This window comes from Jaculus jaculus, chromosome 3 (assembly GCF_020740685.1).
Source record: "Jaculus jaculus isolate mJacJac1 chromosome 3, mJacJac1.mat.Y.cur, whole genome shotgun sequence".
In the NCBI taxonomy this organism is placed as follows: domain Eukaryota; kingdom Metazoa; phylum Chordata; class Mammalia; order Rodentia; family Dipodidae; genus Jaculus; species Jaculus jaculus.
The window spans coordinates 190191030-190215126 of record NC_059104.1 but is presented as its reverse complement, the minus strand read 5'-3'; the positions used below and the strand labels follow the sequence as shown (position 1 = coordinate 190215126).

Below are 24097 nucleotides of genomic sequence, written 5' to 3'. Positions count from 1 at the left end.
TCAATGTGAGTTTGAGACTAGCCTGACACTCCATACTGAATTCCAGGTCAGCCTGGGCCAGAAGGATACCCTACAACCCCCCCCCCAAAAAACTTGTGTTCAGGGGCTGGAGCAATGGCTCAGCGGTTAAGGCACTTGCCTGCAAAGCCTATGGACCCAGGTTCAATTCTCCAGTATTGTAAAGCCAGACGCACAAGGTGGTGCATGCATCTGGAATTTGTTTGCACTGGCTAGAGGCCTGGTGCACCCATTCTCTTTTTCTCTCTCAAATAAATAATTAATTAAATTTAAAAAATTGTGTTCACCAGTATGAGTCTAATATCACCTCGCTCTTAGAAATATTTCTTTTTCTTTTCCTTTTTTTGCTTTTTTTGAGACAGGGTTTCACTCTAGCCCTGGCTGAACTGGAATTCACTATGTAGTCTCAGGGTGGTATTGAACTCACAGCAGTCTTCCTTACCTCTTTCTCCTGAGTGCTGGGACTAAAGGCGTGTACCACCATACTTGGCTGGCTTACCTTGCCTGCTTGCTTCCTTCCTCCCTCTCTCTCCCTTCATCCCTCCCTCCCCTCCCCTCCCCTTCCCTTCCCTTTCCTTCCTTCCTTCCTTTCTTTCTTTCTCCCCCCCCCCCCTCTCTCTCTCTCTCTCTCCCTCTCTCCCTCTCTCTCTCTCAGGTCAGCCTGGGTTAGAAAGAGACTACCTCAAAAAAATAAATACTGGGCTAGAGAGATGACCCAGTGATTAAGGCACCTGCCTACAGAGTCTAATGATCTGGGTTTAATTCCCCAGTACCCATGTAAAGCCAGATGCACAGGTGATACATGCATCTGGAGTTTGTTTGTAGTGACTGGAGGCCCTGGAGTACACATTCTCTCTGTCTGCCTCTCATCTCTCACTCCCCCCTCCCTCCTTGCAAATAAATAAATAAGATTTTTTTTTTTTTTTTTTTTTTTGGCAGTAGGGTCTCGCTCTAGCCCAGGCTGAACCTGGAATTCACCATGTAGTCTCAGGGGGCCCTCAAACTCAGGGCAATCCTCCTACCTCTGCCTCCAGAGTACTGGTAAATAAGAATATTAAAAAAGCCAGGCGTGGTGGCTCACACCTTTAATCCCAGCACTTGGGAGGCAGAGGTAGGAGGATCGCTGAGAGTTCGAGGCCACCCTGAGACTACATAGTCAAATCCAGGTCAGCCTGGACCAGAGTGAGACCCTACCTCGAAAAACCAAAAAAAAAAAAAAATATATATATATATATATATATATAAAGAATTTTTTAAATGCACTCCAGTATGTTCCCTAACATTTTATAATATTTGAGATTAGAAAAAATATCTTTCATATATGTCACATTTTTCTCTTGTAGCTTTGAACATTTTCTCACTGAGGAAGGTATGGTTAACAACTAAGCCACACTACCATATTTCATTTTTAAAAAGCCGGGCATGGTGGCACACAACTTTAATCTCAGCATTTGGGAGGCAGAGGTAGGAGGATTGCCCATGAGTTTAAGGCCAGCGAGAGGCTCTGTGATGACCATACACACACACACACACACACACACATAAATAATTTAAACTGGACATGGTGGGGCATGTCTTTAATCCCAGCACTTGAGAGGCAGAGGTAGGAGGATCACCATGGGTTTGAGGCCACCATGAGACTACACAGTAAATTCTAGGTGAGCCTGAGCTAGAGTGAAATCCCACCTTGAACCCCCTAAAAAAAAAGAATTAAAAAGCTATATAGGTTGTGGTCTAGCTAGTTAATAACAGCTGCAAGAAGTAACTGACTAACAACATACAGATATGATGGATTATTCAATATGAAAACAATTTTATTGAGTATCTCTCTCTCTCTGTCTGTCTCTCTTTCTTATTTAACAGAGAAAGAGAGAATGGGTGCACCAGGGCCTCCAGCCACTGCAAATGAACTTCAGCCACATGTGCCCCCTTGTGCATCTGGCTAACGTGGGTCCTGGGGAAATCGAACCTGGATCCTTTAGCTTAGCTAGTGAATGCTTTAACTCTAAGCCATCTCTCCAGTGCTTGAGTATCTCTTTATACTCTAAAGTTGGATGGTTTTCATCGGAAATGGCAATTCTAGTACATCAAATTCATTTGAAATAAAGCTTTTTACCTGGTTGAGATGCAACGAGCAAGATGGCATGTTGACTATAATGTCCTAGAGCTGGGACAAGGGCTCGGAACGCATCTGCATTGCTCTGCACTGCATCGAGGTAGGACTCAGAATTGCCCAAAGAGTTGACCGTGAGAATCACCACCTTGGAATGAGCAGAGGCAGATAAATCTAATGAATAAAAAGAAACAAAATGTGAAAAGAGAAAAAAAAAAAAAGAAACAGTCTGAGCTCAAGACACAGGCTTTACTCCAGCTCTAGCACACAACAAACCGTTTTCTTTTCTGCAAAGCTTTTCAGCAGATATGGCCCTTGTTGCAGTTACCTTCGTGTTGCTGGCACAAAGCACCCAGCCAAAAGCAACTAAAGAAAGAAAAAGACTGATTTTGGCTTACAGACTTGAGGGGAAGCGCCATGATGGCAGGGAAAATGGCCTGAGCAGAAGCCAGACAGCACTTCCTGGCCAACATCAGGAGGACAATGGCAGCAGGAAGAGTGTCCAACACTGGCAAGGTGAATCTAGCTGCGACACCCATAAGACTGCCCCCAACTACACACTTCCTCCAGCAAGGCTCTTAATTCCTAAATTACCATCATTTGGAGACCAAGCATTCAAATACATAAGCTTTTGGAGACAAAAATTCAAACCACCAGTGCCCTAGACACAGAATGCTGAGGGTCAGAGCAAGCACGCCCCCAGGGCCAGGCATGGCCCTGCTATAATCCCAGCATGCAGAAGGCAGTGAGGGGATGACTGCAAGCTCAAGGCCAGACTGGGCTACCCAACCAGACACTGTCTAAAAAGAACAGAAGCGTACATCTCAAGGCAGGCAGGAAAACAGCAAAAATTAAGAACCATAAGAGGAGTGAGTTTTCTTTTCTTTAAAATTTTTTTTCGTTTATTTATTTGAGAGAAAGAGGAAGGAGGAAGAGAAAGAGAGAGGAAAGAATGGAAGTACTAGGGCCATGGCAAAAGAACTCCAGACGCATGTGTCACCCTGTGCACCTGGCTTACGTGGGTACTAGGGAACCAAACCTGGATTCTTAGGCTTCGCAGGCAAGTGCCTTAACTGCTAAGCCATCTCTAGCCCAAGGACTAAGGTTTATATGTAATCTACAGTTTTGAAGAGAAAATAATAAACTGTAGGCAAGTTGAAAAGCAATCACTGGCTTCCATAGTATGAGGGTAGAGTCCAATGTTATCTCAATTTTTTTTTGCTTTTGTTTTTGTTTTTTCAGTGCTGGGGGATGGAACTCAGGGCCTATGGAATGCTAGCCAACTGTTCTTCCACTGAGCTACACCCTCAGCCTCATTTTTGTTTTTTTGTTTTTTTTTTGTTTTTTGAGGCAGTGTCTCACTCTAGCTCAGGCTGACCTGGAATTCACTATGTAGTCTCAGGTTGGCCTTGAACTCACAATGATCCTCCTATCTCTGCCTCCTGAGTGTGGGGAGCCCCTCGGCCCGCATGGCCAAGGCCTATGGGGAGAGTACCCCTGGCCAAGCCCTAAAGATGGCGCCTGATGGAAGTTCAGTGCTTGGGACAAACAAGTCCATATTTGGAGGAGTTTGCCATCTCTGCCGCTCATTGGTTTCTGATGCTCGTCTGGAGGGGTTGCGTGGCCTGGAGTGATTGGGCGGAGTGAGTGCGCTTATAAGGAATCCCCGCCCGAGGCTCGGGGGGGGGGGGGGGGGGGGGGGGGGGGGGGAGATGAAGCTTAAAGTTGTCTGAATAAACTGCTGTAAGAAGAACTGGTGGTTGTGTCTTCCTTGCTGGTCAAGGAGGACGCGACACCTGAGCACTGGGATTAAAGGCGTGTGCCACCACACACGGCTTCAGCCTCAAATTTTTGACAAAGTTGCAATGATAGTACATCCCAAAACTCAGTTCTAGGTTTTAATTATAGCTTTTCATGAGTCCTCTTAATTTCTGTGTTTCCAGGATTTAGAGTAGATACCAGTGATAAGTTAAAAGCCTCAAGATCTGGAAGGAATCCATTTAACACTCTCATGCTATTTCCGATGTACTTGGTACTGTCCTGAAGGATTTCTACAGTTACTCAATCTTACCCACAACACAGAAGAGGCAATATCATCTTTCACTTCATAGAAAAAGAATGTGATGCACACAGACATTAAGTGGCATGGTCAAGTCATAGACAGAGGAGCCGGAGTGAGTCCAGGAAGACTGCCTTTAGATGCTATTACACGCCCTCATCCAGATGAGAAAACTGGTACCCCCACGAACCAGTGAACAGCTTCACTCACAACTCTACAACATGACTCAACCCACCCTGTCAGACTTGCTCTTCTTCCTCCTTCCATTTCCTCCACGTAGAATGACAGAAATGGCCCTCGCTCATGTGACTGACAGGCAGGCAGAGCAGCAGCTGTCTAACACGGTAGCAGAATTCATCAAGGTTTCCTGCTCCAAAAGATTCTCCATCAAGCTCCCAAGCCTCTCACTGTCTTAGGTTTAGGAGCCAGCATTATTTTATACCCTCTTATACAACATTTAGACAAGCTTAACTGGTCTGTATTCAATCCCCAAAATATTTCTCTCATTTTCCTGATGCTACCTTTTGCTACAATTCTTTTGCATCTGCAATGTCACTGTATTTATCCATGTTGGTAAAACTCTGTGTCAGGCTGGAAAGGTGGCTCACTGGTTAAGGTGCTTGCCTGCAAAGCCTAAAGACCCCAGGACCCATGTAAAACCGATGCACAAGGTAACGCATGTGTCGAGTTTATTTGCAGTGGCTAGAGGCCCTGGCATGTCCATTCTCTCTCTCCCTCTCTAATACATAAATAAATAAATCAAATCAGTGTGGAGGTTCCTAAAACAGCTAAAGATTGATCTACCATATGACCCAGCTATAGCACTCCTAGGCATATATCCAAAGGACTCATCTCATTTCCTTAGAAGTACATGCTCAACCATGTTTATTGCTGCTCAATTTATAATAGCTGGGAAATGGAACCAGCCTAGATGTCCCTCAACTGATGAGTGGATAATGAATATGTGGCACATTTATACAATGCAGTTCTACTCAGCGGTCAAGAAAAATGAAGTTATGGAATTTACAGAGAAATAGATGGACCTGGAAAGGATTATACTAAGTGAGATAACCCAGGCCCAGAAAGCCAAGTGCCACATGTTCTCTCTCATATGTGGATCCTAGCTATAGATGATTGGGCTTCTGTGTGAGAAGGAAATTATCTAGTAGCAGAGGCCAGTAGGTTAAAAAGGAGATATAAAGGGAAGAGAAAGGAAGGGAGGAGGGTACTTAATAGGTTGGTATTGTATATATGTAAGTAGAATAATTGAGATGGGGAGGTAATATGATGGAGAATGGAATTTCAAAGGGGAAAGTGCAGAGGGGAAGGGTATTACCATGGGATATTTTTTTTATAATCATGGAAAATGTTAATAAAAATTGTGAAAAGATAAAAAATTAAATTAAAAAAAACACCTCAGTAATGCTAACATTGAATGTGCTGAAAGGAAGTGTCTATGTCTTGTTTTTCCACTTCTCAAATCTAATCCTGTAGCAACTAGTATATATTTCCCTCATAGTCCCTAAAGCTAGTTCCCATCTCTGCCATCCCAGTACACATCTCTGACTTAGCCTAACATAATGCTCTCTCTCCACTCAACTAAGGACTGTCTGGAAAACTCTTTGGGGCAATTAATCATATGCTCCCTCTTGACTCTCTTGTTATACATGACTGTTTTAAGTTTATCTTGCCATGTATACTTTAAGCTGCTTTTGACCACATAGAGTGTTCTATTTTGCCAATTTCCTATAGCAGATCTTATACACTAGACTGGGTGTTCACAAATAACCTTGGAAGCCTAATAAAAATGCAGATTATCTCATTCTTTAAAGGTTCCTTTTATTTATTTATTTTAGGGTTTTTTTTTGTGGGGGGGGTTGGTTTTCCAAGGTAGAGTCTCGCTCTAGCCCTGGCTGACCTGGAATTCACTATGCAGTCTCAGGGTGGCCTCAAATTTATGGCGATCATCCTACCTCTGTCTCCCAAGTGTTGGGATTAAAGGCATGTACTACCACACCCGGCTAATTTTTTAGTTTTTTGAGGTAGGTTCTTGCTCTAGCCTAGGCTGACCCAGAGTAGTCTCAGGGTGGCTTGAAACTCAAGGCAATCCCCCTACCTCTGCCTCCCAAATACTGGGATAAGAGGCATATGCCACCACGCCTGGCTTAAAAGTTCCATTTTGAAAGGCAGGAAAGCAACCTCCCAGCTGGCTCTGGTGTGAGGTCAGCATTGATACCGGGACATAAGCCTACCACTTCTTGGCCATCTCTATATATACACCCACCCACCTATCTACCCACAAAAAGCCCATCCTTCAAAGCCACTGCTCTAGACCAGTCCTGGAGGGATTCTCAAAGCCAGTATCAAATATGTTGATAGACCCAGTGAATAGTATTTCATGCTCTAGTATTACTATGTGCAATTATAAGGATGGTACGATGAATATGAGTTTATTTTAAAATGTTACTGAGTGGCTAGAGAGATGGCTTAGCAGTTAAGGCACTTGCCTGCAAATCCTAAGGACCCAGGTTCGATTCCCCAGTACTCACATAAGCCAGATGCACAAGGTGAGGCATGCATCTAAAGTTCATTTGAGGTGGCTGGAGGCCCTGGTGCACCCATTTGCTGCACCTGCCTCTTCCTTTCTCTCTCTCCCTCCTTCCCCCTTTTTCTCAAATAGACAAATTAATTAATTAAAAAAATAAAGCATTACTGAGTTATTTTATTCCAAGCCATGAAAAGCCAGGCAACTCTATATCAGTCTAAATACTGTGGAGACCTGATGGCAATATCCCAGAGTGTATATCAGTCTAAATATATGACAAACAGTACAAGTATTTTTATTTCTTTGATATATTGTGAAACAATTCTAACTATACTGAAAATGACTAAATGTACTTTATTAAAATTATTTGGGTGGGGGAGGCTGAGGATATACTCCTGTTGGTAGAGTACTTGCTTAAAATGCACAAAGCCCTGCATCACTGAATGTCTCTTCCAAAGGGTCTGTTCTTTCTGTTGTGTTTTCATTTATTTATTTATTTGTGTGTATGTGTGTATGGGCACACCAGGGTCTTTTGCCTCTGCAAATGAACACCAGACACTTGTACCACTTTCTGTGTGTGGCTTTATGTGGGTACTGGGCACTGAACCTGAGCTGGCAAGCTTTACAAACAAGTGTCTTTAACCACTGTACCATCTTCTCAGCTCCAAATAATTTTAATTCTATTCTTTCAATTATTTCAACAATTACTGATAGATAATGAGCACAAAGGAAGAATTTCCTCAGGTCCTACATGGCCTTATAACCTCGAGGGTCAGGCACTGCAGAGTTTCCTCAAGTGATCTGGAAGAGTTGAGGCCCCATTAAGAACTCCACGGCCTAGAAAGAGCAGGCACAAGACAGTATCAGCTCCCCAAAGAAGCTCTCTTGGAGGCCTACAAAGATCATTGACATAACTCCAGCACTCTTTCAGACAAGAAAATGAGCTGATCATCTCCTACAAGAACCCAGAGGCTTAAGAAGAAGCACTTTTAGAACAGATAGGTATAAGTAGCTCTTCTAACTACTATACTTAGAATGTTCTGGCTTGTGAGGCTGTGGTTACTTGTTTGTTTTTTGTTTTTTTCTTATGCATTTTCATTTATTTATTTGAGAGCGACAGACAGAGAGAGAAAGAGGCAGATAGAGAATGGACATGCCAGGGCCTCTAGCCACTGCAAATGAACTCCAGATGCATGTGCCACCTTGTGCATCTGGCTTGTCCACGTTCTGGGGAATCAAGCCTGAACCAGGGTCCTTAGGCTTCACAGGCAAGTGCTTAACTGCTAAGCCATCTCTTCAGCCCGTGTGATGGTTTGATTCAGGTATTCCCCATAAATTTAAGTGTTCTGAATGCTAAGTTCCCAGCTGATGGAGGTTTGGGAATTAATGCCTTCTGGAGGCAGTGTATTGTTGGGGGTGGGGTTATGGGCGTTATAGCCAGTTTCTCCATGCCAGTCTTTGGCACACTCTCCTGTTGCTATTGTCCACCTTATGTTGGCCAAGGGGTGATGTCCACCCTCTGCTCATGCCATCATTTTCCCCTGCTATCGTGGAGCTTCCCCTTGATCCTGTAAGCCAAAATAAATCTCTTTTCCCCAGAAGCTGCTCTTGGTTGGGTGACTTCTACCAGCAATGTGAACTGGACTGCAACACCATGTTATTTTGTTGTTGTTGTTTGTTTTTTTGTTTGTTTGTTCTTTGAGGTAGGGTCTTGCTCAAGCCCAGGCTGACCTGGAATTCACTATATAGTCTCAAGGTGGCCTTGAACTCACAGTGGTTCTCCTACCTCTGCCTCCCCACTGCTGGATTAAAGGCATGTGCCACAATCCCCAACAAGACTGTGTGGTTTTATATATTATTTTGAAAAGTCAAGGAATAAAGAAACTATAAAAATGCAAATGAAACCCAAACCATTGTAGCAGGTATCATGAGATCTTACCTATTAAACTGAAAGGTTTTAGGAAATATGTTTTATTCAGCGGTCTGATTTTGTTTTGGGGGAATGTTTGGATCATACACCAACTATTTTCAAGCCTTCTTCCTCAAACATGGTATTTATCTACACAAATATAACTGTACTAATATACTACATATATTACAACATAGATACAATTTTTTTTTTTTTTTTTTTTTTGCAAGGACACAGAGTATAGCATACCAGGGCCTTGTGCCACTTTAAGAGAATTTCAGACAGACTGCCACTGGGTTTGTGCATCTACTTTATGTAGGTACTGGGGAATCGAACCTGGGTTGGTGGGCTTTAAAAGCAAGTACCTGGAGGGAATAACCATGGGATATTTTTTTATAATCATGGAAAATGTTAATAAAATAATTAAAAAAACAAAAACAGGAAACAAAAAGTAAATAAAAAATAAAAGCAAGTACCTTTAATTGAGCCATCTCCCCAGCCCCAAAATGCAATTTTAAAAATTATTTACTTGAGAGAGAGAAAGAAAGAAGCAGATAGAGAGAAAATGGACATACCAGGGCCTCTAGCCCCTGCTAGAACTCCAGATGCATGTGCCACCCTGTGCATCTGGCATACATGGGTACTGGGGATTTGAACCTGAGTCCTTACAGGCTTTACAGGCAAGTGTCTTAACTGTCAAGTCATCTCTCCAGCCAAATATGCATTTCTTTCTTTCTTTTTTTAATTTTTTTGTTTGTTTTTATTTATTTATTTGAGAGTGACAGACAGAAAGAGAAAGAGGCACAGAGAGAGAACCAATGGGCATGCCAGGGCCTCCAGCCACTGCAAACGAACTCCAGACACATATGCCCCCTTGTACATCTGGCTAACATGGTCCTGGGGAATTGAGCCTCGAACCGGGGCCCTTGGGCCTCACAGGCAAGCGCTTAACCGCTAAGCCATCTCTCCAGCCCTGCATTTCTTTTTAATTAAAAGGATGAGCTAGAAGCTTGGCATCAGTGGCACATACATATGATCTCAGCTACCTGGAGGAAGGCAAGAGAATTGCTTGAGCCCAAGTGCTCAAGGTCAGTCAGGGAAACATTTCTCATACACAAGAAAGGATGAGAAAGAGCTTTTTGCTTTTCTTTTAGTAGGATTTGGGATTGAACCCAGAGCCTCATGCATGTCAAATGCTCTAACACTGAGCTATACCCCAACCCCCAAAGTAACATTTTAAGCAAATAAGAGTCAACTGCAAGAGCAAGCAGGGTAAAAATCTTTAAGCAGAATAACCACACCTTTGCTGATCTCCACATTTGGCAGGCTGAAGATATCAAGGTCCATTGTCCCTTGTTTAGTCCCTTCTGATAGGTCCAAGAGGACCAGCTTGTCTGCAATGCCCTATAGGATAAATTAGAAAAAGAAGATCATCACATGTATGGCCAGATATTCAATAAAAACTCATTCAAAGTGAGAACTACTTTAGTCAGAAAGGCGTGCTTGTGTTGTGGGCATGTTTGCCATCCCAGCACTCAGAGGCTGAGGCAGGAGAAAGGGTTATAAATTCAAGGCCAAGCTGGGACACACAGGAAGAGCCTGTCTTTTACACTATTACTTTGACCAAGAAGAATCTCAGACACAAGGTTTGGTAAACAGATCACCTACTTTCTTTTCTTTTTTTTTTTTTCAAAGTAGGGTCTCATTCTAGCCCCGGCTGATCTGGAATTCACTATGTAGTCTCAGGCTGGCCTTGAACTCATGTGATTCTCATACCTCTGCCTCCCAAGAGCTGGAATTAAAGGTGTGAACTATCACATCCATTTTCAAATCACCTGCTTTCAAATGCTGGCCCCCCCCACCATTTATTAACCATGTGACTTAGGACAAGTGAAGTAACCTTCCTATACCTGGTTTCTTCTTTACAAAATGGTTGGGCATTTTGTAAAGTACATAAGGCTATTGTATAAATTAGTTATGTAGACAAGTACCTGTCACTTAGCAAGCATTTAATAAAAAGTTAAAGGGTTGTTACCAGGTCAGTTTGGGCTAGAATGAGACCTTACCTGGGGGGGGGGGGGATGGGACAGAAAAAATAAAAAAGGAAAAACAATTCTACTCAGATACTTCACAGGAAAATTGTGAGGCCCTTTTAGCAGGGTGTCATCTGGAGTTTGCCACAAGAATGACAAGTAATTACAAATAAATTTAATCAACTCAGTGTACTAAGGATGCAAGAAATCAAGTAGTAGCTGGGCGTGGTGGCGCACGCCTTTAATCCCAGAACTCAGGAGGCAGAAGTAGGAGGATCACCATGACTTTGAGGCCACCTTGAGACTCCACAGTGAATTCCAGGTCAGCCTGGTCTAGAGTGAGACCCTATCTCAAAAACCCAGAAAAAAAAAAAGAAATCAAGTAGTCATGAGCACTAGCTGACAGCATCAGGCCTCTGACTTTCTTAGGATCATTCACTCTGGCAATACATAAAGCATGTCACACAGCAACTCATGCCCTTTAACTGGCAGTGCTGAGATGATATGTACCCAAGAGTGAATAATTCAGATGAAAAAACAGCAATTTATAAAGTTATATTTATAGGAGCACTTTATTTAGCGATAAAAGAACTGGGGTAAGAGTGTACTGAGATGGAGGGTGAAAAAAATGAAACTGTAACATGCCAAAGGTTGGCTGGGATTGGTGGTGCATGTCTATCATTCCAGTACTTGGGAGGTGAAGGCAAGGAGTTCAAGGTCAACCCTGGCTACACAGGGAGTTCTAGGCCAGCCTGGGCAACTGAAGAAGACCTGGTTTTAAAAAGAAGTATTCCAAAAGTTAGCATGTACTGTTTCTACCTCCCTGGACACAAGTTACTTGTTTGCTAAGGTAGAACCTACCTCCAAGAGAAGAATTTTTGACAGAAAGGGAAGAACATAATGCAAAGCAATCTACTTTTAGTGGAATAAGAATCACTGCCAGCCACCAAATAAGCACACAGAGCAACAGGCATGCTATTCTGGGCAAACTCTCTCCAGTGACCCAAGACATGCTGTTACTAGGACACCAACCCTGCATGGAGGATTCAAACTTCCATGCAAATAATTTATACAGAAAACGTTTATAAAAAGGATTCTCCCAGATCAAACACATCACTAATATAAAATAATAACCTGAAGCTATGACTGCTAGGCTGGGGATATGACTCAGTGGTGAAGCGCTTGCCTAGCATTCTTGGGGTCTAGCACCATGAAGGAAAGAGGGAGAGAGAAACTATGATCCTAAAGAAAGCAATTATATAAGAATAGACAATCTTAAAAAAACTGGGCATGCCCAAATGAGCCAATGGGTGCAATAGTGGCACGTCTGTCATGGTGGAAACCTGTTGGGAGCCGCGCTTCGTCAGGCTTTGCTGCGTCAGCTTGTTTACTGCTTTTGCATCCTAATTGTTTGCACATGAGCATATGATGTTATCCTAACGTGGCTGCTCACCTATCCCGATTGGGTGATGCAAAGTTGTCTGATAACACTTAAGCCAATCAGACAACGCTTCACATCTACATGACCACAAGTATATAAGCTTGGCGCTCCGTAGGGTCGGGGTCCTTCTCTCTATCAGCTAGGAGCTCCCAATAAAGTGTGCTTGAGAAGAATCCTGTTGTCGTTCTTCCTGCTGGCGGGAGGGGCGCAACAGAAACCAACTGCCCTCCAATTGGACTAGAGGCCCGCTCAATGGGGGGGAATACATCCCTGATACCGAAAACTTACAACAGGGGTAGTCATGAGCCCTAGAGGTGTAATATCTGCTGATGTATGGAAAAATGTATATACTATGCTTATCTAACTGCCCAGTAAGCACTTCTCTGAATATTTATACCCTTATATTAACACTACTCTCACTTTGGGTAGAGAATCTTCTCTTTTCAGATGGCAGTGACTTTGGGATGACTCAGAAGGTATCATAGTGCTGGAAAGAAGTGACTGGAGTACTGAGTAACATCTCGATCACACCTTCCAAGGCTCAGGCTCTAACGCGGAAGAGGTGGCAGAAAGAATGTAAGAGCCAAAGGAAGGGTAGGACTCCTTACAACGTGCTCCCTCCAGACATAAAATGGCCTGGATATCCATGACCTCATAATGCCTGACACTATCTACATAAGACCATCATAAGAGGAGGAAAAGACCATGGCATCAAAATAAAAGAGAGACTGACTGAGATGGGGAGGGGATATGATGGAGAATGGAATTTCAAAGGGGAAAGGAGGGTAGGACCATGGGATATTTTTTATAATCATGGAAAATGTTAATTAAAAATGAGAAAAAAAAAAAACCTGGGCATGGTGGTGGCATGCCTTTAACCCCAGCATTTGGGGGGCAGAGGTAGGAGGACTGCCAAGAGTTCAAGGCTACTCTGAGACTACATAGTTTATTCCAGGTCAGCCTGGACTAGAGTGAAACCTACCCTTGAAAAAAACAAAAAACAAAAAAAAGTTAATTTTATAAAGAGCTAAAATTATTACATTAAGTAAGAGTTTGTTTAAAGCAATATGACTCAGAAAACAAGTGAATTTTATGACTAAGACAAGTATTAAGTGGAGGCTTCTCTTGGACTAGAATGAGCTCATGGAAAAACCACTTCACAGACATCTATCTACCCTGAGTACTAGTAAGGGGCTGCCGCCCTGGTGAGGGCATCCAGTGCTTTTTGTTGTTGCTGTTTGTTTGTTTTTATTGACTTACTAGTGTATTTTAAAGGCACAATGAGGCTTTCTAAATTGATAAAATGAAGCATTACTCTTTGTATGTTAACCATAAATATCTAGAAGTAGTGATATATTTAAAGTCATGTTTACATACCTTTGCTGAAATTGCTAGTGTGCAAGCAATACCCAGCTCTCCACTTCCAACCACAGTGATTTTACTGGTTATTGTATTCTTATGATTTGTCCACCTCTTTGAATTGATTTCTGAGACACCTATAAATAAAAAAAAAAGTAGATTATCCTGAGAGTTTAAAAACCATGTCAAAACATCTTTTTAGGAGCTGACAAGATGGCTTAGCAGTTAAGGCAGTTTCCTACAAGTCCAAGGACTCAGGTTTGATTCCCCGGTACCCACATAAAGGCAGATGCACAAAGCGTCATATATAACTGAAGTGTATCTGGAGAGGCTGGAGGCCCTGATGTGCCCATTCTCTCCATCTCTCTCTTGTATCTCTCTCTGCTTACAAATAAAGACAAAACAATTTTAGGGCTAGAGAGATGGTTTAGTAGTTAAGGCACTTGTTTGCAAAACCAAAGGACTCAGGTTCGATTCCTCAGTACTCACGTAAAACCAGATACACAATGTGGCACATGCATCTGGAGTTCATTTGTAGCGGCTGGAGGCCCTGGCATGCCCATCTGCTCACTCGCGCTCTCTCTGCCTCTTTCCCTCTCTCATATAATTTTTTTTTTTTTAAAGTTTAAAACAAGCCGGGTGTGGTGGAGCACACCTTTAATCCCAGCACTTGGGAGGCAGAGGGAGGAGGATCGCCATGTGTTCGAGGCCACCCTGAGACTGCATAGTGAATTCCAGGTCAGCCTGGGCCAGAGTGAGACCTTACCTCAAAAAACAAAAAATAACAACCAAAAAAAAATTTAAAACAAAACAAAACATGGTGTTTGTTTGTGATAGGCTCTTGAAAACTTGTTAAACACATAAAGGCAAGGAAAGCAGGAGTCTGGAACTAGTTTACTCCTCTAATCCTAGGACATGGGAAGAGATTGGAATCTGAGCTACATAGGGAAACCTGATCCCCACCCCTGAAAAAAAAAGCTAGCCATAGTGGCTAATCCTTGTAATCCCAGCACTTAGGAGGTGGAGACAAAGGATCAGGAGTTCAAAAACTGGGCCTGGTGGTGGCATGCCTTTAACCCCAGCACTCAGGAGGCAAAGGTAGGAGGACTGCCATGAGTTCAAGGCCACCCTGAGATAACAGAGTTAATTCCAGGTCAGCCTGGACCAGAGTGAGACCCTACCTCGAAAAACCAAAAAAAAAAAAGGATCAGGAGTTCAAGTCATCCTCAGCCACACAGTGAGTCTGAGGCCAGACTAGACTAAACACCCTCTCCACTCTAAAAGAATAAGTGGTGCAATAGTGGCTTTTTTGTCTAATTGGACTGAAGGCCCACTCTATGCGAGGGAATGCGTGCCTGGTACTGCAAACCTAATCAAAAGCCTATGGCAGGAGAGGTCATGAGCCTTATAAAGCCTGCTCTGGCCTGAATAAATGCATATATTACTCTCACCAAATTGCCCTGAAATCACTACACTTAATGTTTATACTCATATGTTAATGTTACTCTCACTTCTGGTTAGAGAAGCTTCTCTTTTCAGATGGTGATGACCGCTGGGACAGCCCAAAAGGCAACATAGTGCTGAGAAGGGAGGGAGGAGTGTCCAGCACTGAAACATCTCACACCCTGCAAGGCTCAGGGTCCATTGCAGAAGAGGTGGTGGAAAGAATGTAAGAGCCAAAGGAAGGGTAGCACTCCCTACATACAACTGTCCAGACAGAATTTGGCCTTAATATCCAAGACCTCACAGTGCCTAACAATACCTTCACAAGACCCTCATAACAATAGAAAAAGATGATGACATCAAATTAAAAGAGAGACTAATGGACAGAGGGAGGGATATGACGGAGAGCAGAGCTATGAAGGAGAAAATAGGGGTGGGGAGGGAAATACCATGGTTTGTTGTCTGTAAGTATAGAAGTTGCCAATAAAAATATATTTAAAAAAAAAAAGGAGAGGAAGAATAAGTGACCAGGGTATGGTGCATGCCTTTAATCCCAGCACTTGAAAGGCAAAGGTAGGAGGATCACCGTGACTTCGAAGCCACCCTGAGACTACATAGTAAAGTCTAGGTCAGCCTGAGCTAGAGCAAGACCCTACCTCAGAAAACCAAAAAAAGGAAAACAGAAAAAAAGCAGGAAGCCGCCAGGCATGGTGGCACATGCCCTTAATCCCAGCACTTGGGAGGCAGAGGTAGGAAGATTGCTGTTGAGTTCAAGGCCACCCTGAAACTGTAGCCAATTCCAGGTCAACCTGGGCTAGAGGAAGACCCTACCTTGAAAAACCAAAACAAACACTAAAAATACATACATAAACTTTTTTTTTATAGAAGTCAAGTAGCATAAAGACTATTGGTGAGAAATTCTAAATTCCTAATTCCAGGGCTGTAGAGATTGCTCAATGGGTTTAAGGCACTTGCCTGCAAACCCTAATGACCCGAGTTCAATTCCCCAGTACCACATAAAGCCACAGGCACAAAGTGGTGCATTCATCTGCAGCTAGTTTGCAGTAGCTAAAGGCCCTGTGCACCCATTTTCATTCTCTCTCTCTCCCCATCCCTCCCTCCCTCTCTCCTCTCTGTCTCTGCTGGCAAATAGAATAAACTTTTCTTTTTTGCTTTTTCAAGGTAGGGTCTTGCTCTAGCCCAGGCTGACCTTGAATTCACTATGTAGTCTCAGATTGGCCTCAAACTCACAGCAATCCTCCTACCTCTGCCTCCCGAGTGCTGGGATTAAAATAAAGGTGTGCACTACCACACCAGGATAAATAAAATTAAAAAAAAAAAAAAAAAAAAAAAAAGATAGGATCTCACTCTAGCTCAGGCTGACCTGGAATGCACTCCATAGTCTCCGGGTGGCCTCCAACTCATGGCGATCCTCCTAACTCTGGCACTTGAGTGCTGGGATTAAAGGCGTACGCCACCATGCCCAGCAATAAAATAAAATTTTTAAAAATTAAATTCCTAATTCCTAAGGCAATCTGCTTGACAGAGTACAAACCTTCAGTGATCTTTGCAATATAGGCAAGCAAATCTACTTGCTGGGCTTCAGCGGATGATGGCACAGAGTACAGGGGAAGTTCCTCTTGAAACTTGGCAATCATTTCATGAATTAATCCAACAATGACAGATTTAGGCTACAGAATAAACGTAAAGGGAAAGGTTATACAGCGTTTTTACTAAAGAGCACTGCCATTTATGTTTCAGTTAGCCAGACTGAACTCATGCCAACTAAAAATCTAAATGAGCTTTTGATTCCCCCCAACATCCTATTAGCCTATTTGAAAATATTTCCATGGGCAATCTTCATACATGCACATAGTGAGTGGTTGCTTGGAGGTTCTAGCAGGGGGCTGCAGCTACTTGTATACTCTTGGCTAAAGACTGGTCCTCCTCTATTCAGGGAAGGTGGTCCTACAGAGCAGGCAGCTTTGGAAGGGATGCGCATGGAGTGGTGGGGGACGAAGGAGACACCCACCTAGCCAGTCAGATCAGCAGAATCAACCCTGACTATAAAAATGGTGACAGATGTCATGGCCAGACTGCCCTCCCATCCACATAATGAATTTTCTTTTTTTTCGAGATAGGGTCTCACTCTAGCTCAGGGTGGCCTCGAACTCACAGTGATCCTCCTACCTCTGCCTCCTGAGTGCTGGGATTAAAGGTGTATGCCACCATGCCCAGCTTTTTTTTTTTTTTTTTTTTTTTTTGGTATTCAAGGTAGGGTTTCACTGTAGCCCAGGCTGATCTGGAATTCACTATGTAGTCTCAGACTGGCCTCAAACTCTCAGCGATCCTCCTACCTCTGCCTCCCGAGTGCTGGGATTAAAGGCATGTGCCACTACACCCAGCCACATAATAAATTTTGATCATAACCCCTTATTGTTACTTGCCTACCCATCCCCCTTTCACTAAGCCCCTTCTTTCCACCAACGAGACCCTCTTCTATTTTTTTTTAAATTTTTATTTATTTATTTGAGAGCAACAGACAGAGAGAGAAAGAGGCAGATAGAGAGAGAGAATAGGCATGCCAGGGCCTCCAGCCACTGCAAACCAATTCCAGATGCGTACGCCCCCTTGTACATCTGGCTAATGTGGGACCTGGGGAATCAAGCCTTGAACCGGAGTCCTTAGGCTTCACAGGCAAGTGCCTAACCGCTAAGCCATCTCTCCAGTCCCCCTCTTCTATTTTGATGTCTTTGTTTTTTGCCCTCCTCCATCATCCATAAAGACATGCTGATGGGCCAAGTACTGCACAAGTAACTGACCAGCCTATTCTTTTTTTTTTTTTTTTTAATCTTCCCAGCCCCTTGACCAGCCTATTCTTTATTACCTCCCCACTCTTCTTCCCAATCCATTACAACTGGGAACGCCCTTTAAACTAAGTTACTCAACAACCTTAACCAAGTACACAAACAACACAAATTTTATATATCTACTGCATACAGTGAAAAATATAGGAGAACCATGAGATTCTTTTTATTGCAAGGTACAATTTACTAGAGATGAACTCAGATGACTATCTTTATTTTATTAACTTTTTTATTTATTTATCATCAGTGAGAGAGAGAGAGAGGTCTACCAGGGCCTCTTGTCATTGCAAACAACTTCAGATACACACATCCCTTTGTACATATGGTTTTACATGGGTACTGGGGAATTGAACCCAGGCTGACAGGCTTTGCAAGCTAGTGCCTTTAATGGCTGAACCATCTTCTCAGCACCAACCTGACATTACTAGTGGCAAATAGCATTTTAACTATTTTATTTATTTACTTATTTGCAGGAGGGGGGTGAGAATGGACACCCTAGGACATCTAGCTGCTCCAAATGAACTCTAAATGCATGTACCACTTTGTGCATCTGGCCTTATGTGAATACTGGGGAATCAAATCTAGGTTGTTAGGCCTCGCAGACAAGCACCTCAACCACGGAGCCATCTCTCCAGCCTGGCACACAGTTTAAACAGATAACAACTGCCAACAGATCGCTCAGTGGAGATAGAAGATCACTGTATTACAGTAGTTCACACTCTATGTAATAAAATTAACATTATGCAGTTCAGGTTCAAAACTGTATCATTATGTGTATTTATGATGCTTGTTGCTACCTGCAAACAGTCTTGCAGGGTGTATATATGGGTTTTTTGAATGTATACTTTTAAAAAAGCTTCTTTTGTTGGGGTGTTTGGTTTTAAAGACAGGGTCCTGCTGTGAAGTCCATGATGGCTTCACATTTGTAATTCTCCTACCTCAGCCTTAGGAATGCAGAATTTCACCCCTACACCTAGCTTCCTATATTTGGTAAATTTTACCTTTCTATAATATATTTACATATATTTTAGGATAGTAGATGATCAAATACATTACCTTCAAATCTTTTGTACATTTATGACATACTTAACTTTTTCTTAATTTTTCCATTGTTTCTATTCTATGCAGCAAGTTGGTTTTTTTTAAATATTTTTAAGCAGAGAGAGAGAGAGAGAAAGAAAGAGAATGGGCATACCAGGACCTCTAACTACTGCAGACAAATTCCAGATGCATTGTGCATCTGGCTTATGTGGTACTGGAGAACTGAATCTAAGTCGTTAGGCTTTGCAGCCAAGTGCCTTAACTGCTGAGCCATCTCTCTAGCCCTCATCTGCAAGTTTTTAAAACTGTCACCAGGGCTGGGGAAATGGCTCCATGGTTAAAGGTATTCGCTTGCAAAGCCTGACAGCCTGGGTTCAATTCTCCAGTACCCATGTAAAGACAGATGCACAATATAGTGCATGTATCTGGACTTCATTTGCACTGGCAAGAGGTCCTGATGTGCCCATATATTCTCTTTCTGTCAAATAAAAATATTTTAAAAAACAAAGCTGGGAGTAGTGGCGCACACCTTTAATCCCAGCACTCAGGAGGCAAGGTAGGAGAACTGCTATGAGTTCAAGGACACCCTGAGAATACTGAGTGAATTCCAGATCAGCCTGGGCTAGAGCAAGACCCTGCCTCAGGGAAAAAAAAAAAAAAAAAAAGACAAGGAGCAAACAGCTGCCCACCATGGAAACAGCAGCTTTGCGCAGGTTGATGTCAATGGAGTTTGGGAAGTGAATGACTTGAGAGAGTGCAAATCCCTTCTAAAGGTCACATGAAAAATATAACTGAAAACCCATAGAGTACCATAACTGTCCACCCTGTCAAACTCAAAAACAAATACTCAGAAAAAGAACATCTTCTTGAGGAAAATCCATTAATCTTACATGGCTCCAGTTCTGGAGGTAGGGTAAGTATATCCTGCCCTTGGCATCCACATGCTTTCCAACTGAGATTTCCATGTTTGCAGTTGGCTTCAAGAAGCAAATGGGAGGAGCAAAGGGGTGGGAATCCAAAATCCAGAAGCGAATTGGTATGTTGTATGTTTTACCTATGTGGGATGAAATAAACAACACCTTCAAACAGTAAAAAGCATACACACTGTATTTATGATATGGCTACAGGGCCTTGTAGAACAGGCATCTAGGATTGGTGGGAAACCTGTAAGTGTAACTCCTTAGGAAACTGAAGCAAGAGGATAGTAAGTTTGAGGCTGGCCTGGACATTTGCAAGACGTTTCTAAAAATAAAAATTTATTTATCTGAGAGAAAGGAAGAGGGGGAGACAGAGAAACAGAATGGGCACACCAGGGCCTCCAGCCATTACAAACGAACTCCAGATGCATTTACCACCTAGTGCATCTGGCTTATGTGGGTCGGAGAATTGAACCAGGATCCTTTAGCTTTGCAGGCAAATGCCTTAACCACTAAGCCATCTCTCCAGCCCAGGAATGCAAACTTCAAGGCCAAGATTTATTTATTTATTTGAGAGCGACAGACACAGAGAGAAAGACAGATAGAGGGAGAGAGAGAGAATGGGCGCGCCAGGGCTTCCAGCCTCTGCAAACGAACTCCAGATGCGTGCGCCCCCTTGTGCATCTGAAGGCCAAGATTTATTACTTCCCTAAATTAACAACATGGCTGTGTCCTGCCTGCTCACCTGATGCTGGTTTTGGAAGCAGGAAGCACAAAACACTTTGGGGTGGAAGTGGGGTCTGCTGAGGCACAGTAAATAGGATATTCCTGTTTTAAAGACTGGAAAGAGCCAGGTGTGGTGGCACATACTTTTAATCCCAGAACTTGGGAGACAGAGGTAGCAGGATCACCATGAGTTCGAGGCCACCCTGAGATTCCATAGTGAATTCCAGGTCAGTCTGAGCTAAAATGAGACCCTACCTCAGAAAACCAAAAACAAAAGACTGGAAAAGCCAGCGTATGGAGTTCAAGATGGACTGTGGTTTGCAATGAGATCTGAAGATGTTTTGCATATATCAGGACTGTGCAAGAGCTATCATGAAGCACTGTTTGCTCGGGATAGAAGTTTCCCTGGATACTCAGCCCAGCTGAAAAGGAGGAACTAGAAAATCCAGAGATGGTCACTGGTCATTGGTTATGGATGCTAGACTTGTATTGCAATGTTTGATGTTTGCCTAATGATTATTGGTTTTACATTGGTCCAGTGTTTCCTTGCTATGCCTTATAGCAATGGAAATGTTTACTCTGTGCCATTGTATGTTGAAATTTCGATTTCACAGGACTCACAGCTAAGAGACAGTCAAATCTCAGACAAGACTTAGGACTTCGGAACAGTCTTAAAATTGGTAAAGACTATGGGGACCTTTGAAGTTGGACTGAATACAATTTACAATGTGAGATGGTCATGAATCTATTGGGGGTAGGAGTGGAATGTAGTAGTTTGAATGTATGTCCCCCAATAGACTACTCAGGCTTTTTGTTTGTTTGTTTTGTTTGCTTGTTTTTTTAGTTCTTATTGAGATAGGTTTCACTACTGCCCAATCTCACCTAGAACTTGTTCTGTAGCTCCACGGTGGCCTCAAACTCATGGCGATTGTCCAGCACTGCCTTTCAAGTGCTGGGATTAAAGGTGTGCACTAGAACTCCTAGCTAAGACTTCTTTTTATCTTTTATTCATATTGTCTTACTAATTTTCTATTTTATTTAATTATTTATTTATTTGAAAGAGGGAAAGAGAGAAAGTGAGAATGGGCGCGCCAGGGCTTCCAGCCACTACAAACAAACTCCAGACACATGTGCCACCTTATGCATCTGGCTTACGTGGGTTCTGGGGAATTGAACCAAGGTCCTTTGGTTTTACAGGCAAACGCTTTAACTGATAACCATCTATCTTTCCAGCCCCTATTTAATTTTTTTAATTAATTAAATTTTTTTTGAGGGTCTCCTCTAGCCCAGGCTGACTTGGAACTCACTCTAGCTCCAGGCTGAACTCAAACACACGGTGATCCTCCTATATCTAATTTCTAAGTGCTGGTATTAAAGGTGCCACCACACCTGGCTGACTCAGGTGTTTTATTCAGTTTGAATTTCCAGCCAGCTGGTCACTGGGGGCAGACGTAATTCAAGCTTAAGGGCATGCAGAGCAGTATGAGCTCTGGCGAGCCTCTGCTGTTTTTCCACCCGTGTGTGTACTTGCCTGCCATGCTGGCTGCTGGTGGTTTCTCTCTCTGTTTAGATTGATGAATGGGATCCAACTTCTTCTACCACTGATGGAACTTCCCCTTGGACCTAAAGATGAAATAAACCCTTCCTCCTATAAGCTGTGTCTGGTTTAGATGTTCATTCTAGCAACATGACATGAAGCAGCCTACAACAGTAGAAGAGGAGGTGAGTCAAGAAATGACTAAATGAGCTTAGAGTGTATAGATCTGCGGTACAACACTTATCTAATGTGTGAGGGCCCGATGTTCAATCCCCAGCACTGCAATAAAATAAAATGAAGTGGGCTGGAAAGATGGATTAGTGGTTAAGGCGCTTGTCTGCAAAGCCAAAGGACCCAGGTTTTATTCCCCAGGATCCATTTAAGCCAGATGCACAAGATGGTATATACATCTGGCGTTCATTTGCAGCAGCTAGAGGGCCCCCTCTCTCTCTCCCTCCCTACCTCTTTCTCTTTCAAATAAATAAAAATAGAATATGTTTTTTAAAAAATAAAGCATTTGAGGATGGGGTGAAACACAACTTGACTATATGCTTCCAGCTTTAACCATGTAGGTCAGGCCCACCAAGAGTCAAAATCCTTGACTGCCAAGAAAGTACCTAGCTAAACCCAGTGTAACTGAGATTTAAACTGAGACTAGAAACTGGAAAAAGCATTCCTGTTTTTATAAACTTATTTCATATATCTTTCATTATAGCTAAGAACATGTTTGCCTGAAAAAATGCCTCAGTGAGTAAAAACATTTGTTATATAAGCCTAATAACCTGAACTTGAATCCCTTAGAGCTGATGTAAAACCAGGCACCACAAAGTGTCTGTAGCTAGGCATGGTGATGTACACCTTTAGTCCCAGCACTTGGAAGGCTGACATAGGATTGTAGTGAGTTCAAGGCCAGCCTAGGGCTACAGATTGAGTTCCATGTCAGCCTAGGCTAGAGTGACACCCTGCGTCAAAAAAAAAAAAAAACCACAACTACAAAGCCAGGTGTGGTGGCACATGCCTTTAATCCTAGTACTCGGGAGGCAGAGGTAGGAGGATAGCTGTGAGTTTGAGGCCACCCTGAGACTCCATAGTGAATTCCAGGTCAGCCTCAGCTAGAGTGAGACCCTACCTCAGGGGAAAAAAAAAAACAAACAAACTACAACTGTAATCTCAGTCCTCCTACAAAAAGACGGAAACTGGAGCCAGCAGAATCCTAGAAGTCTGCAGGCCAGACAGCCTGGACTATGAAATGGTGGACAAGGTGGAAGGCGAGCACTGACACTTGAGGCTGGCCTCTGACCGCCACAGGCACACATTGACATGGGTGTGCTTACACACCCACCCATAATAAAAGTATTCTTGCAGCTGGGTATGGTGGTGCACGCCTTTAATCCCAGCACTTGGTAGGCAGAGGTAGGAGGATTGCTGTGAGTTCAAGGCCACCTGAGACTACATAGTGAATTCCTGGTCAGCCTGGACTAGAGTGAGACCCTACCTCAAAAAAAAAAAAAAAAAAAATACACACACACATATGTATGTATGTATGTATATATTCTTGCAGTTCAAGACAAGAATGCCTAATTCCACGCACACCTAACTATACTTCAGTAAGTTACTTAACATCTATGTCACTTCTCTCTATGCTCTGGTTTCTCTTCAGATCATATATCTTTCACTTTTTATTAACTTCTCAATTCTTTCCTGTATAAAATGAGAATAACAGTTTCCATCTCACAGATCTGCAATAAATTAATGTACATAAAATGCCTATGACAGGACTGGAGAGATGGCTTAGCGGTTAAGCGCTCACCTGTGAAGCCTAAGGACCCCGGTTTGAGGCTCGGTTCCCCAGGTCCCACGTTAGCCAGATGCACAAGGCGGCGCACGCATCTGGAGTTCGTTTGCAGAGGCTGGAAGCCCTGGCGCGCCCATTCTCTCTCTCTCTCCCTCCATCTGTCTTTCTCTCTGTCTCTGTCACTCTCAAATAAATAAAATATTTAAAAAAATGCCTATGACAGTTTGTAACATGACATAAATATTATGAATTGTATTTTTATCCATCAAACCCACTGTGGAAATAAGTCAAGTA

The 24097-nt window shown here is 42.9% G+C and overlaps 1 protein-coding gene across 7 annotated transcripts in view; it reads right to left on the bottom strand.

Annotated features, from left to right (window-relative positions):
• Uevld (UEV and lactate/malate dehyrogenase domains) overlaps positions 1 to 24097 on the bottom strand; it is a 55930-nt gene that overhangs the window by 22929 nt on the left and 8904 nt on the right. For 5 of the 7 annotated variants that reach the window (XM_045146475.1, XM_045146477.1, XM_045146478.1 and 2 more), the window contains exons 4-8: positions 19719 to 19882; positions 16476 to 16611; positions 13496 to 13614; positions 9946 to 10048; positions 2135 to 2305 (exon numbers count right to left, since the gene is read on the bottom strand). In XM_045146475.1, the coding sequence (XP_045002410.1) occupies positions 2135 to 2305; positions 9946 to 10048; positions 13496 to 13614; positions 16476 to 16611; positions 19719 to 19882 (693 nt within the window). The remainder of the gene's footprint in view (positions 1 to 2134; positions 2306 to 9945; positions 10049 to 13495; positions 13615 to 16475; positions 16612 to 19718; positions 19883 to 24097) is intronic. The other 2 variants (XR_006636335.1, XM_045146476.1) reach the window with 2 other exon arrangements.